At 60.2% G+C, this 14,704-nt stretch overlaps 1 protein-coding gene and 1 long non-coding RNA gene across 6 annotated transcripts in view; one reads left to right on the forward strand and one right to left on the reverse strand.

The window, feature by feature from the left end:
* Nucleotides 1–14,704, forward strand: part of GNB1L (G protein subunit beta 1 like) — a 40,601-nt gene that overhangs the window by 16,961 nt on the left and 8,936 nt on the right. Inside the window, exons 1-6 of one of the 5 annotated variants that reach the window (XM_031443228.2) lie at nt 4,142–5,093; nt 5,338–5,495; nt 5,788–5,941; nt 6,250–6,375; nt 10,197–10,359; nt 13,074–13,172. In XM_031443228.2, coding sequence (XP_031299088.2) covers nt 5,408–5,495; nt 5,788–5,941; nt 6,250–6,375; nt 10,197–10,359; nt 13,074–13,172 — 630 coding nt within the window. In that variant the 5' untranslated portion in view covers nt 4,142–5,093; nt 5,338–5,407. Of the gene's footprint in view, nt 1–4,141; nt 5,094–5,337; nt 5,496–5,787; nt 5,942–6,249; nt 6,376–10,196; nt 10,360–13,073; nt 13,173–14,704 lie in introns of those variants that run through there. The other 4 variants (XM_011000257.3, XM_031443229.2, XM_031443232.2 and 1 more) reach the window with 4 other exon arrangements.
* On the reverse strand, nt 11,291–14,328 carry LOC135319722 (uncharacterized). The gene is made up of 2 exons (XR_010378534.1): nt 14,023–14,328; nt 11,291–11,707 (listed from the first exon to the last, which is right to left on the reverse strand). It is a non-coding gene; the product is annotated as an uncharacterized LOC135319722 (long non-coding RNA).

Raw genomic sequence — 14,704 nt, forward strand, 5'->3', positions numbered from 1 at the left:
ATGTTTACCTTTGCTTCGTGGAGTATACTCATAAAAGCTGCTTTAAAATCCTTATCTGACATTCCAGCATCTGAACGGTATCGAGGCTGGTGTCTATAAATCGTTTCCTTGGAGAAGTGATCTCATTGCCCAGTTCTTGTGTGTGGAGCACTTCTGTATTGTGCCCTGGACATACCTTGCGTTGAGTATGACGTTGGGCACTCTGGAGAATGTTAAGTTTGGAGTAACAGGTAGTCAGCTCAGTCAGATTTGCACCACAAGTTCTGTCTCACCCTCTGTGGGCTGTAGTTTTAATCTCATTTCCATTTTCAAAGCTTTGATACGCTGCTTTGGGTCTGTCCTGGGCGTGTGCAGCTTGGGGGCGCCTGAGGTTTTCCTGGGCTCAATCGCAGAAATAAGGGGTCTTTTTCTTCATCCCTTCCCAGAGGACCCAGCTGGACAGAAAGACGGGGTTTCTCTCAGAGTCACGTCCAGGCAGCTCCAGATCCAGCCATCCCTGGGGCAGTGGCAGAGCAAACAGAAACACAAACCATCAGGGAGCTTGTCTTTTGACTTTTTAGAAACTAGGATTTTCTATGGCTTTTTGGCTATACCTCTTATATTGTATACTATCTTTTTAACCAAATCTAAGGCTTACACTTTTTCTCTGCACTGCTGTTCAGAAATCAGTTTCTATCCAAGTTTTAGGCACCACTGCCTTGCAGCTGTGCAGCGTGGACCCACCCTCAAGGCAGTGCCCCAAGACATGGAAGAAAAACAGGAAACCTGGGCCCGTACAGGTCAGTTCTCCAAGTTTTTGCTTGTCTCCAAAGTCTTTCTGCTGTTGTTCACTTTTCAGACTTTTCAGGTAAGTGATGTTCATTTTTTGTCTCGAGTTTTTAGTTGCAGTCAGGCAGGTAGAGAGCAGAGAGGCGATAGGGAGCCTACTCCCCCCGGCCGGAGCCAGAAGGTAGTTTTACACCGGTATTTCCACTGCTTTCTGCTTTATTTCTGCTTTCTCACTGCATCTGTTTGCCTGGTATGTCTTTGTCTCTCATTTTTGCCTCTTGGAGTCACTTTACTAACTTTTTCCGTACTGACTTGTGTGTGCTGTGCCGTGACTGTTTCCTCCCTGTTTCTGGCCACATTTCTGACTTCAATGATGTCTTCTGAAGAAAATTGTGATTTTGAACTTGGTCCACGTGACATTTTCCACTCTGTGGAGTGTTCTGTCGCATTCTGCAGCCGGTGGCCGCTCGGGTAGCGCCAGGCCCTGCTACCGTCCACGGTGCTGCTTTGAGCGTCCCGGCGCACGTCCTTGTGCGCAGCCGTGCGGACGCCTTTAGGGTGTTAAGAGTGGCTGCTGGGTCGCAAGGTGTGCGAGACAGTCCCCGCCTGCTTTCCAAAGTGACTGTTTTAGATTTTGCCCCAGTTGCCTCACATCTTGGTCAACATTTGACAGACTGTTTAATTTTTGCAAATCTGCCAGGAGTGCAGTCATAGCGCATGGTGGTTTTGACAGGCATTTCCAAGGTTATTAATTAGGTTAAACATCTTTCATGTGTTTATTGGACATGTATGTTTCTTGTGAAATGTCTGTTCAAGGCTTTTGCTCATTTTTCATTTGGTGTTTGCTTTTTTATTGTGTTGCTCTGTGTTCTCTGTCTGTTAGGAAGCACTCAAGTCCCGGGTAGGTTTGTCTCCCGCCCTGCCCCCACACACGTTTATATTCTGAATTACAGAGAAGTCACCAGTGTGGTAAACGACACTTGTGTACCCTGCACCTGCGCCTGCTGGTACTTGCTTTACTGTGTACTTGCATGGAGGTAGGGAGAGACTTGCATAGGGCTTTTCTGAAACATTTGAAAACAGATTGCAGACATTTCACCTCTAAGATGCTGCAACCTGAGAATGAGGGCACTCTTCTGCATAAAACACCATTGTTTTCCCTAAGAAAATTAGCAATGCTCATTCCGTATTATCAGCAGCCCAGTTGTGCCAGAACCGTGCTCGTGGCCTCATTTTTTGACTCAGGATCTCCTGGGGCCCGCACACCACGTGTGGCCGTGAGGCTCTCCAGTCTCTGCATGTGGAAGAGACTCCCTGCTGCTGCCCTTGCTGTTTGCCCTTGACCTTTTCCACCCCATTGGCAGGTCAGGGTCAGGGTGGGAGTATGCCTCCTGGTGCCCATGGAGGGGGAGCCGTGAGAGCCAGGTGTCTGCCCTGGGCAGGAGCGTCTCCTCCTTGGTGGGAGTGGCCTGTGGAGCCACACTGCGACCCTGACCCTGAGCACATCTGCCCACCAGCAGCCCTTCACCGCCAGGTCCTTCTCCACATCTGAGAGGTGATGTTCAGTCTCTCGCTCCCGGTCTGTACTGGCCGTTCTGTCTTCTTGCCTCTGGAACCGTGACGAGCCCATGTCTTGCAGCCCCACTGCCGTGCTCAGGTGCCCTGCTGCTTTTGCCCCTAGAGTCCTCCTCGCGGCGGCTGGGTCTCCTGGTCCGGTCCTGTAGTGCTGCACCGAAGTCTGCACTTCTCAGGGCTTTTCCTGTGGGTTCACTGAGGCCTGGGGCAGTGGAGGGGGGCTTCTTCTGAGAGACAGCAATGAGGTTTGGGCTGCAGCTGGAGGGCGGGCATCATTCTGGCCCTGTGGGTGCAGTGAGATCTGGTTCTGTCCGACACCGAGCGTACAGCCCAGGGGTCCCGTCTTAGTGGGGCTCCTTTGAGATCACTGTCCTTGGGCCGGGCTCCAGGTGTAGGGCTGCAAGGGCCCGAGGGCAGGGCCAGCCGCGGGCTCTGCAGGCTTCTCCAGGTTTGACCTTGATGAGCGTTTCGCCTCTGAAGTTTCTAGGCTTTTTCTTACCAACACAGTATCGAAGAGTTTGGTTTCTCCTTTATCAGCATTTTCAGTTGTTCTGGGGAGAGTGTCATTCAGGCCTCCATCCTGCTGGAAGGGGCGCCGCCCAGGCGAGGAGCATCAGGGACTGGGACTGCTGGGGGAGCCTCACCCTTGTCCCATGTCCCCTGTGGCCTGGCTCGCACTGTCGCACAGGCAGCAGTGACGAGGACCCGCAGGCAGGGGCTGGGGTTGGTGGTCCTGTTGGTACAAACCCCCAGCAGCCCAGGAACGTGGGGTGGGACCTGTGGTCTTTGGACACCAGGCCCCTGCCCAGCCCTGCCTCCCCTGCCTCTCAAATTGCACAGGTTTCCGGCCCCGCGGCTGTGTGTGGGCTCCTGCCTCCCCTGTGCTGCCCCTCCACCACTCCCACAGTGGGAGGCCGGTCCCCCTCGAGTGGTTCCCATGAGGCCTATGGCCGCTGCCAAAGCTAGCACAGAGGGACATGGGGCCAGGGTTCGGGGGGGTTTGTGGCCACGGTTGGCGAGGCTGTCGGCCTGGGCAGGTGGTGTCAGACTGTCTCCCTTTTCCACTGTAAAGGACTGTGTCTCGCAACACCGGGGCTGTGCTGTGCGGGTGACAGTTCGGGCTCCTCTGCCTGCAGGACAGAGCAGGGAGCCAGACTGACATGCACCCTGACTTCCAGGGCCACAGCCTCCGCTCGGGTGGCCTGGTGCCAGGAGATAGGATAATGTGATTCTTCTCAGTTAGAGTAATAAGGAATAATTAGACGTCATAAATCAAGTCATCACGGGATATTGTCATGGGGAAAGTATGTAGCTAGAATTAATTAGTTTTCAAATAAAGCATTTACTTTAATTGCTTCAAATGATGGAGCCCTTAATTGCCGATGCTTCGTTTTGGCTGAGCGTCCAGCGCTGTAATGACACAACAGATTTTTCCCCGCGGTCCTGGGGAGACGGGGGTGCTGGATTTCATCACCTCGCAGTGAGCCTGATGTGCAAGGTTCTGGAAACTCCATCAGGCCGCAGGCAGGTGGCAAGTGTGGGCTGGGCTTGTGCTGGTGCTGTACAGGGCGCCCCGCCTCCTGCGTGTGTGTGTGCGGGCGCCTGTGTGAGCACATGTGTGAGCACGTATGTACACGTGTGTCCACAGGTGTTAGCACGTGTGTGCATGTCAGGACTGCACGATGGGAGCCTGTGTGCAGGTGGCCTGTCACTGCAGCCTGGGCTGACTGGGGGCTGCACCCCCGGTCCTGGACAGGGGCCTCTCTGCTGGGCTGAGGTGCTTTAGCAGGGTCTGTGTCCTTGGGTTTCTGGGGTCCTGGGGTCCGGCAGCCCCGCTCCTGTCACTGGCCAGCGGTCTCTGGGGCAGGTGTGGCACAGGTGGGCAGTGGCTTCTGAGGGTCCCACAGCTGCCCCTCCAAACATGTCCTCAGGCCAGCCGGTCCAGGCAGCCACCGCAGGGTCTCCAGGCAGCCGTCCTTACATCTAGGAGTCAGTTGGCTTTTAGCCAAAGGTGGGAGGGACTATTTGGCTGAAAACCCTAAAAGAGAGAGAAACAGAGACAGAGACACAGACAAGCAGAGACTCGGCTGCTGTGAAGCGTGTCCCTGGCCCCTCCTCCCTGAAACCCTGTGACAGAGGCAAGATGTCAGGGTGGAGCATCTGCCCCTGCAGGCTCCATGGTGAAGGTAACAGTCGCCCGAGTCAGACCTGCGGCTGCCCCTTCCTGGGCTTTGGCATTTTGGCCCAGCCCTGCTTCCACCGCCCTCGAGTTGGCCAGACCTGGTGACCTCCAGTCTCCTGTCACTGCCTGCCCTCTGCTCCTCGTGGCTGCCAGGCCCCTGCTGCCTCAGAAGCACCACTTCTTAGGTTTTGAACCTTTTGCTCCAGTCACACTGCTCCTGGGCCTCTTCCGAAGCCCGGGGCTGGAAGGAAAGGCTGTCCCATCTCTGGGGTGGGGAGGTGCGGGGCTCAACGTCTGAAGCGGCGAAGCCCAGGGACCAGCCACTTTTTCCTCAGCCCCAGCTGTCCTCCCAGAGCCCTTCCTAGCATCCCACCCTCACATTTTCCCGTCCCCCCCACTGGTGGCTGTGCGGCCTTGGCCCTGGCCCCATCCTGCAGAGCCCACAGGAAAGGCCTCCACCCAGCTGCTCCAGCCTTTCCCTCCCCCAACTCAGCCCGCCCGGGGCCTGCGAGCAGACGGAGGTGGCTCTGGCTGCCTGTGGGACTGAGGTGGCGGTCAAGTGGGCTTGGTAGGAACCCTGGCGCTTCTCCTTTGGGTGGGTGGGCCCAGCAGGCCTTACACGCGATACCAGTGATTAGAGGAAGGGTCTCTCCTCTGTGAGGGGCGGCCTTCCTGCGGTGACAGGGTAACTGGTCCCCTGCTGCTTGGTGGCAGTGCAGGCTCTGAAGCACTTGAGGCGTGAGCCTGGAGGCGTAGGGTGGTTCTCTGACTGTCCCTGGGTGGCTGTGACAATTGGAAGTTGTGATGTGCAGGACTGGGACCCGGCAGGCCGTGTCTGCAGCTCACGAGGAATAAGCTCCCCTCCGTCTTTAAGTCCTGCTCATGCCTCTGGCACCGGGGACCTCGCACACGTCTGACTTTGCTGGGAGGAGCTGGAGCGAGGCCTGGACTGAGGGCAGGGACACTCCAGGTGGGTGAAAAGCCCAGAGGAGCAGGACCCTGCCCCAGTAGGATGGTGCTGGTGTGGCCAGGGGGCTCAGAAAGCAGGAGGTGCAGCTGGTGGGTGAACAGAGGCAGGTGCAGGGCACGGTGGGAGGGCGTGGTGCTGCTGGGCCTGCCTGGGGAGGCCGGTGTTGGGACGGGGGTGCCCCTGGGTGCAGAGGCCGGGAGCAGGTGGAAGAGGGGTTTAGGGGTGGGCAGCATGCAGGGAGACTCCGGTGCCTTCCTGAGGGAGATCACTCACGCCCTCCTTCGGTCCCCAGGTGACTGCATCCCGCCCAGCATGGTGGCCCCACCGTCCCCACCGCCCCCACCACCAGACCCTCAGTTTGTCCTCCGAGGCGCCCGGTCAGCAGTGCATGCGCTGCACTTCTGCGGAGGAGCCCAGGGGCAGGGGCACCCGCTGCTCCTCTCAGGGTGAGTACCCCTTGGCCCGGGGGACTCCGGGCGAAGTCGGGGGGGCGGCTAGCAGTGAGCCAGGCACTCTGCCCTTTCAGAGCCCTCTCGACAGGCTGTCCCCTTGGGTGTCCCCCAAGAAGGAGTCAGGGACACTCTCCCCTGGAGCCGGGACCAGCTCGCCCTAACCCTAACCCCCATCTCCCCAAGAAGAGGCTCCCCAGGGCCCTGCCCGCCTTCCTTGGCTCAGCTCACATTCAGGTCACCTCGACTGGAAGCTGCTGGCTAAACGCCTGTCCGCCAGCTGTGCGGGGTCCTCCTCTGAACAGGTCTCTGCACGGGCTGGTGCACATCTGGAGCCTGCAGACACGGAGAGTGCTCGCCACCCTGGATGGCCACGCGGGCAAGTGTGTGACCTGGCTTCAGACTCTGCCCCCAGGGCCCCAGCTCCTCAGGTGGGTCTTGGTGGCAGTGAGTGTAGCTCCCAGGGAGCCAGGCTGTGGCCCTCAGTGGAGGCCTGGGGGCCTCCCCAGCTGCCGAGACGGCTGGCTCCCAGCGGCAGAATAGGACGGGACCCATCCCAAGGCAGCGCCACCAGGGGTGCGGGGTGCCCGGCAGCTGCTCTCTGAGGAGAGCTTGACAGACACACGCTGCCTGTGGTCTGAGCAGAGCCCACCCTGGCCTGCCAAGATGCCCAGGGCAAGGGCTAGGGCCCCCCTCAGAGGAGCCTCAGTCCTCTCCTGCAGGCCGGGCCATGGTATCACGCTTGCCACCCTGCAGGTGGCCTTCTCTCCACCCTCCTGTGAGGCAGGGAGGACTGGTTGGCAGAGTGGCCCAGAGTCTGAGCCTGGAGCCTACCCAGCCTGACAGGGCTGCGCTCCATCCCCCGTGTACCTGGGGTTCTGGGAGTGACAAAGTGAGTGGGAGATGGTGGAGCCAGGGGGTTCTGGCTCCCCAAGGCCGTGGTGGTTCCAGCCTGTGAGTGTCAAGAGGGGCTGTGGGGTTGGGGGGCTGGTCTGCACAGTGCAGGGGAGAGGGGCCTGTGGAGGTGACGGACCAGGACTCCAGTGGGAGGCGGGCCAGAGGCAGCAGACAGGGGCTGGTGGATGAAGGAGTAAGTTGGGTGGGCTTCCATCCTTTCCCTGGAGGGAAGGATGGTCCGGGGCGTTCACAAACCAGGAGGGCCTGGGAGAGCGGGGCCGTCAGGTGGCCAGAGTCTGAGGTTGCTCCGATTTCTGCCCCTGTACAGGGGTCGCTGTACCAGAAATCTACCAGGTCACAGAGGGCCTTCCCGAGCGCCCTCTGCCCCCAGAACTCCAGGACAGCTCTGCTTTCCTCCTGCTCCGGACTTGAAGCCCAAGCCCCAGAAAACAAGGCCTGCTGGGCCCCCACTGGGCTTCAAAGCACTTTTGTGCTGGACTTCAGCTGGTGCCACGCCCTGCGGGGGCTGGGGACCCAGGGCGTGCGGGAGGCGGTGCCCTGGACGTGTGCTCCCTGAGGGCCATCCTCGCAGGCCCTTCTGCTCCCTGCCCAGCTGCTCAGATGCCCCCTCGTGCTGCAGGGGTCCCCGTATGGCTTTGCTCTTTCCTTGACAGTTAGAGCAGACGTGGTGTCCAAGGACCCTGCTAAGCTGCTTGTGTCCACAGTTGCTGCTGGTAGACCTTCCTCCTGAGTTTTCAGCTGCAATGTAGGCCCTTCAGGGCCTCCTGCTCCTCCAGGGCCCAGGCACCCTGGGCTGTCTTCAGGGAGCCCCTGCCCGGGGGCCCACTCCCTGGAGGACCGGCTGACGCTGTGCGGGAGGCAGGCTCCAGGGGCACTCTGGGAGTGCGTGTGTGCTGGCTGGCGCCGCTGGAACCCTGCTGCAGGCGGGGGTGCAGACCGTGCAGGTGTGTGGAGTGCCCAGGTGCGTTTACGCTGCACTTAGAGGCCAGGCGCCCAGCTGTGTTTGGAAGCAAGTCTCCAAAGTGGCCCTTGACGGGGAAGGTGTGCTTTCATGTTCAGGGGCGGCAAGAGGACAGAAAGCTGGGAGCCAGGGCCCCGGCCTGGCCTGGCTCTGCAGGCACCCCCGCCCCACCTGCACCCCCAGGACGCACCTGTGGCTGCCTGGGTGCGTCTGCTTCCCACCTCTTTTACTGGGAGATGTGACGTGCTCACAGGAAGGTGTACGAGCAAGTCAGGCCGTGTTGTGACCACCAAGTGGGCGCCTGGGTCACCACTCCCAGGCCTCCCTACCCGCCAGCCCCCCCATCTCATCACCCTCAGGAGGCAGCCCCCGCTGCATTCTTGCTTTACCGTCTGAATATGTGTCTCCAAAAAGCACAGACTCATTTTATGTTGTTTTTTTTTTAATGTAAACAAACAGCCATACGGAACTGCTTCCTTTGCATCTGACTTCCACTTGACTGCGATGCACTGGGGTGTGAGTGCTGCAGTGTGGGGCTTCCTGTCCTGTCCCTGTGGACAGGGATACCCAGCTTCCTCATCATTCTGCTGTCACGGGGGTCTGGGCTGTCCACTTGGAACTGTTGGATGAGGCTTGGGTGCACACTGGACCCAGAGGGGGCTGCCCGGAGGTCACCAGGCTGCACCCCAACCCCCCGCTGCCACCGCCCGGGCCTGGAGCTTCTGGCTGTGGCCTCATTTGTGTTCTTCTGACCACATAGTGAGCCAAACCCTCCTCTGCGTGTGGCAGCCCCTTGGATGGACTTTCTGCTAAACGCCCATTTCTCTTTTGGATTGACTGCTTCTTTCTCACTGAGTTACAGGCGTTCTTCTCACAGTCTAGATGTGGAAGGTGTTTCTGTGTCACCGGTTGCTTCTCTGACATGGTGGCTGTCATTTCTCACTCTTCGTGGTATCTTTAATGAGCTGAAGGTGGTCGGTTTTGTGTACTCTAATGTGGCATCTTTCCCTCCATGGCTCATGCATCTGTGTCTTGGGAAGGAGCCAGCACCAGGTTGTCACTGTTCCCTTTGTCCACACTTCACCTGGAATCTCTGTTGGTGTGGATGAAGGTTATTTTATTCCTTATGGATACTCTGGGGTCCCATCTTCCCAGCACTCACTCCCCCTCCAATTTCAGAGGAAGCACTCACTCTCCCTTCAATGAGGGAGAATTGTCCACAGAGTTGTCGGCTGTAACGTGCCCAGTGGGGAGAGGAGCAGACTGGTGGGGGCAGGTCTCAGAGTGGCAACTTCATCAGCTGAGTGTGTCAGTATGTATCTTGAGGACAGTGGGAGCCGGGTGTTTCCCTGTGAGGGAAGAGAGTCCCAAACCCAAGGAGGAGGAAGGGGAGGAAGAACTGGCAGGGCGTTGCTGTGAACTTGTGGAGATTTGAAAATACGTGCACGGAGGGAGATACAGAAAGAGTTGTGTGTGTGTGTGTGTGAGAGAGGTGTGTGTATAAAGTAGGTGTGTGCGGCGGTGGGCCTACAGCTGGGAGTGGGCGGACGCCACGGTCTCCTTCCCGCAGTCCTGACCATAGTGGGGTGAGGGCTTTGCACAGGACACGCCTGGCCAGCGCCTCCGTCCAGGCAAGCGGGATGGGCAATTGGCCTCATGTGCGTTGTCGTCCCTGTACTGTCCTCCCCACATGTGGAAATGTCATCCTAGGGATAAAAGGCACATGAGGGACAGAGGAAGGGCCTGGTGAGGACTGACAAGCCCTGCGCTCCCCCTGGGCCCTGAGCTGGCTGCTTGAGAGCAGTGATGCCGCTCCGTGGGGTCTCCTTGGCGGGGGAGGTAGCGGCGTGGCCGTAATGTGTGCAGCCCTGGAGTACAGGGTGGAGAAGGCTCGGAACCACTGCTCTGGGAGTTTGAAACATTCAAAATAAAGTTGCTTAGAAGCAGGCCAGTCCTCTGCTCTCAGTGCGGCTGCTGCCAGCCAAGGCCTCGTCTTTTCTCCGGCATTGCTGCCCCTACAGGCAGTGCAGCCTCATCCCTGTGCCTCCTGCCCCCAGTGTCCGGCATGTCCTGATGACACAGTGGGCCCCTGGCCTGTGTGGGCCTCCCCCTCCCCCACCTGACGGGGGTGCTACCGGGTGGTCACAGTTAATTCTCAAATGGGCAGAGGGCAGGAGGGGTTTGGCAGCACAGGAGGCAGCGGGAAGGCCACGGGGGAAGGCCACAGGGTGTGTGCCATGGAATGCCCAGGCCTCGGTCTTCAGCCGTCCCCAGGGTGGCCCGTGAGCAGGTCCTGGCCCCAGGCGCCTTGCGCGCAGACTCATGTGAGGCCCTTCCTCGGTGTTGACATTTGTCCTCACCTGCTTTCGGCAGCCAGGGCCGGGACCTGAGGATGCACGTGTGGGACCTGGCAGAGGGCAGGAATGCCATCGTGGACTCTGTGTGCCTGGAGAGCGTGGGCTTCTGCAGGGGCTCCGTCCTGGCCTGTGGGCCTCAGCGCTGGATGCTGGCCATGCCAGGGAAAGGCGGCGACGAGGTGAGTGCTGGCCTCCCAGACCTGGTTTATGAGCCCCAGGTGCTCACCCTCCACCCCACGTTGAGGGAACACCTGGCCGGCTCAGGGACCCACGTAGCTCTGGGGCCTTGGGCCAGTCTGGGCCTGGTCACCTATGAGGTAGCCCTGGTCGTAAGAGTCGGGAAGGGGGCTGCGGTGGGCCGATGTCTCTGGGAGGCCTGGTGCAGCACAGGATGGACGGGGGTCAGGGCCTGAGGCTGGCAGGGGCACTGGGGAAAGACTGCCAGGCAGGTCATCAGAGGACTTGGGAGCCAGCGCGTGTGGAGGGAAGCCCCAGGCAGACCCTGTGAGGTCAAGGCGGGCCTTGGAGCCCAGGCAGCAGGGGAGGGCGCCTTTTGGGGAGCAGAACTGGGCCCTGGTGTGAGAGTCCTTGAGCAGAGCTGGGATGCGGGGGTGAGGGCTGGCACCGAGGTGGTGATGGCAGCACAGAGGGGCACCAACGAGCATGGACACTTCAGAAGATGGAGCTCCCAGGACCGAGGCCTGGAAGAGCTTCCGAGGTCACTGTCAGTTGGGGCTCAGGCCAAGTGGCCAGCAGCAAGGGGTGGCAGAGAACTGGTCAGGCTGGACAGCGGTGTTTGCACCCCAAGGACAGAAGAGGCAGAACCCCCAAAGGAAGCAGAGCCCAGGACGTGGGGCCGACTGGGCAGGAAGCAAGGGCAGAGGAGGGGGGCTGACCGGGCTCCAAAGGTGGGTGGGGGGGCCGGGGCACGCGTGCAGGGGAGCCCCTTCCTGCCCGCTCCCTGGCCTCCCCACGACCCCTGAGGGTCTTGCGGTGGGCGGGGTGGGCAGGGATGTGAGCCTTGCACCAGAAGTCTGGGCCCCCGCCCAAGAGACCTTGTGAATCTTAAAGCAGATTCAGTGCATAAATAATGAGGCAGGAACAGGCAACTGTTTGTTCACAACGGCATTTAAATCTCCAATTAGGCACTACATGTACTTTTCTTGCCAGGTTGCCAAAAACCTGTTAAAAATTTTATTAATGTGAGAAGAGGCAGCTGTGCTTCCTTGCGGACGGCAGCACCGAGCCTCCCTCCTGAGCCGCTGCCCCTTGCCCTCTGCCCCCCGGCTGCCTGGGCCCTGGAACCGCCAGCCCCTCTGCTCCAGGCCGTTTTTCACCGACTGGTCCCAGTTCTCCGTGGCAGGAGCTGCAGGTCTGGGGGCCTCACACATCCTGGAAAAGCAGCTGTTTTCCATGTTTCCATCTGGATTCTGCCCGGCCTGTGCCCAGACAATGCCGGGAAGACGTGCTCCTCCTGGGCTTGGCTGTCTGGGTGGCCACACTTGCCTGAACCAAACATTTTTCCTTCTGGAAACAACAGTTGCCCTTGAGTGCCAGGTAGAAGCAGGCTGGGTGTGGGGGTACCCAGCCAGAGCGCTGAGCCTTCCTTAGGCCACAGACACCCTGGGCCTCAGGTCAAGGGCCACTTGCTCTGGGTGCCACCCCCGCGTCCCCTCCCAGGGCACCTGGCTCAGGCCTTGGGCTGCCCTGGGCTCCCACCCTGCCTGGTGCTGGCCCTGCCCAGTTCCCTTGCCCTCACCCTCCTCACCGTCACCAGCCGTCCCTCAGGTACCCAGGAACCCAGGTGCCAGCTGTCTAGGGTGCAGACGGTGTCCAGCAACTTCTGCTTCCCCCGCATCCCACTCCCACCCCTCCCCTGGCATCTGCATGTGCCGAAGGCCCTTCCTCCCCAACAGCCAACACCCTGACACCAGTACATTCTCTTGATGTAATGAGAGGGTGAACCTCAGTGGAGGACACCTGGCATGGGGGCCATGCAGAAAGTAGGGAGTCAGGGGTCCTGCCCCAGCACCTTGGTCTCTGACCTTCCGGACTGTGGGCCGGCAGTGAGGGCCCTGCCCACAGCGAGGAGGGGCTGAGTGGGTGTGGCCCTGGGGTGGGCACAGCCTCCCTCCCACTCACTGTTTTCTCGGTCAGCCCTGTGGGGGCTGCACACCCTGTGATATTATTGGTAGAGCTGCTTTCGTCCAACTTTGGGCAGCTGAGGCCGGCTGAGCCTCCCCACCACGTGGGGGCACTTGGCCAAGCCCCCTCTTCCAAACCCCACAGGGGGCTGTACCCTTGTCCCCGCTTGGCAGGTGAGGGTCGCAGGTGGCTTGGGCCCGACCCTCATCTGCACCCTGAGTTCCCTAAGCCTGCTTCTGGCAGCCTTGGCTATCCCTGCAACTGCGAGCAGAGCCTGGCCCAGCTCAGGTGGACGGGCTGGAGTGTGAGCCAGCCGTGGGGGCCAGGAGGGCCCTGTGTCAGCATGCAGGCGACCCTAAACATGGCCAGCATGCAGGGTGAGGGTGGGGGTGCCAGGCCTGGTGTGCAGTCTCTGTTCCATTCCACATGCCTGTGAGAGTTTAGGGCCCTCCAGATGAGTCAGGGCTGAGTGGCCAGAGGGAAAACCAGAAGAGCCCGGGGCGGCTGTGGGTGGGAACGCCACTCACTGCGCCACTCACTGCCCGAGCAGGTCACTCATGAATGATACGTGCGTTTCACAAGGCCCCAAGCCCACGCGCCTGTGAGCCCAACCAGGAGGCTGGGCCTGGGTTCCTGCCGGAGCAGACAAGCTCATGGCCGCCTTGCTGAATGCCCGGAGAGCCTCCTGTTTGTGTAGCGCAGACTTGACTTGGCACCGGCCCAAGTCAGCTTGTTTTCTTACTGTCAGGTTCAGATTCTGGAGATGCCATCCAAGACGTCAGTGTGCTCCCTGAAGCCTGAGGCTGAGGCCAGGCCGGGCATGCCCATGTGCCTGCAGCTCTGGCAGGTAAGGCCCAGCGCCCGCCGGCCACGCCTGCCCGCCACGCCCACCGGCCGTGAATCATGCCTGTCAGGGACTGGCTCTCTGTCACCGCCAGGCGGTTGACCCATGGGAGGCATTTACACACTGTCCTCCGCAGCCTGGCTGGCCCGTGGCCCCTGCGCCCTCCTGCTGCTGCCAGGGAGCCCTGCAGATCCCACAGGGTCACCCAGCTTGTCACTGTCGCCATCCGCATCCCTGTCCTCATCCCTGTCCCCGTCCTCATCCCCGTCCCCAACCCTGTCCTCATCCCCAACCCCACCCCTGAGCCCGTCCTTGTCCCCGTCCTGTCCCTGTGTCCCCACCCCCGACCCCATCCTTGTTCCTGACCCTGTCTTCGTCTCCGTCTCCGTGTCCACGTCCTCATCCCCATCAGCATGTTAAGCCCACTCCTGCCTCTATGAGGCAAAGAAGTAACAAAAACTAATCCCAGAAAAGCAGGGTGGTGCAGGCTTGCAGGGTTAGTCAACACTCCCCTCCTGGACCCACGTGGCCCTCCCTGGATGAGGGGGGTTGCTGTTCCTCCTCACCACCCGGCAGCCCATGGAGCCTGCAGGGGCTGGGACGAGGACGGGCCTCCCGAGAGCCGCCCTGGGCTGCCCGGGACCAGGAGGGGGCCATTCTTGCCTCTGCTCCAGCTTCCATGCGCTGGACAGAGGAGCTCAGCATTTGGAGATGCAGGATCCACGGGCCAGGACCCCAGGTGCCCTGCCCCAGCTCGTCCCTCCAGGGCACTGCTCTTTTTTGCAGTTGGTTTCCCTGCAGTTTTAACTGACGGAAGCCCCTGGGGTTAAGGAGGTGGGGGCTTCAGGCTCACCTGGGTGACAGAGCTGCTGGTGCCAGCGGGTTGGTGGCGGGCACGTGCTGGGAACACCGAAGGCTGCAGGTCTGGGGCGGGATATCTCTGCCTCCGCTCACTCTCTGCTTCCTGGAAACAATCATTGCCTAATCGTGTAAGATTCTCAGGAAGATGTGTAGAAACGGGATGTGCAACCTAGTTGTGGTAATTGACGTGGCTGACGGTAGGACAGTTGTGTTGTCTGCAGATGCGGCTCCAGAGCAGAGCAGCCTATTGAGGGAAGGCGATGTTGATCTGACACGTCCTTTTTCCCCCTCAACCTGAAGGTCCAGGTTGTCACTCATTGTCTGGCTGTATTAATCAGGCAGAGGAGCCTGACCTGGGGTTTCTTTCTGCAACGTCCAGATGACTCCTTATCTGCGCCTCAGAGCAGCTGACCTGTGTGGCAAGGACAGTCGTCAGCGTGGGTGGTCAGGCCTCGGAGCCCCCCCAGGGGTCTCTGAGCTGAGGGCTCCCTGGGAACCTCGAGGTGCTGCGGGGCACGGGTTCTCACGGCAACCTCGCCCGTGGAGGTCAGCCTGGCATTGAGGGCATGGCCTTCAGAGGCTTGAGGCTGTGGGCAGGGCCTGTCTCTGGGGGCCACAGGGGTCCTGCGTGCCGGGAGAGAGGCCCGGGGGGAGCTGCAGCACAACGCCAGCAG

Source organism: Camelus dromedarius, chromosome 31 (assembly GCF_036321535.1).
Source record: "Camelus dromedarius isolate mCamDro1 chromosome 31, mCamDro1.pat, whole genome shotgun sequence".
Lineage (NCBI taxonomy): Eukaryota > Metazoa > Chordata > Mammalia > Artiodactyla > Camelidae > Camelus > Camelus dromedarius.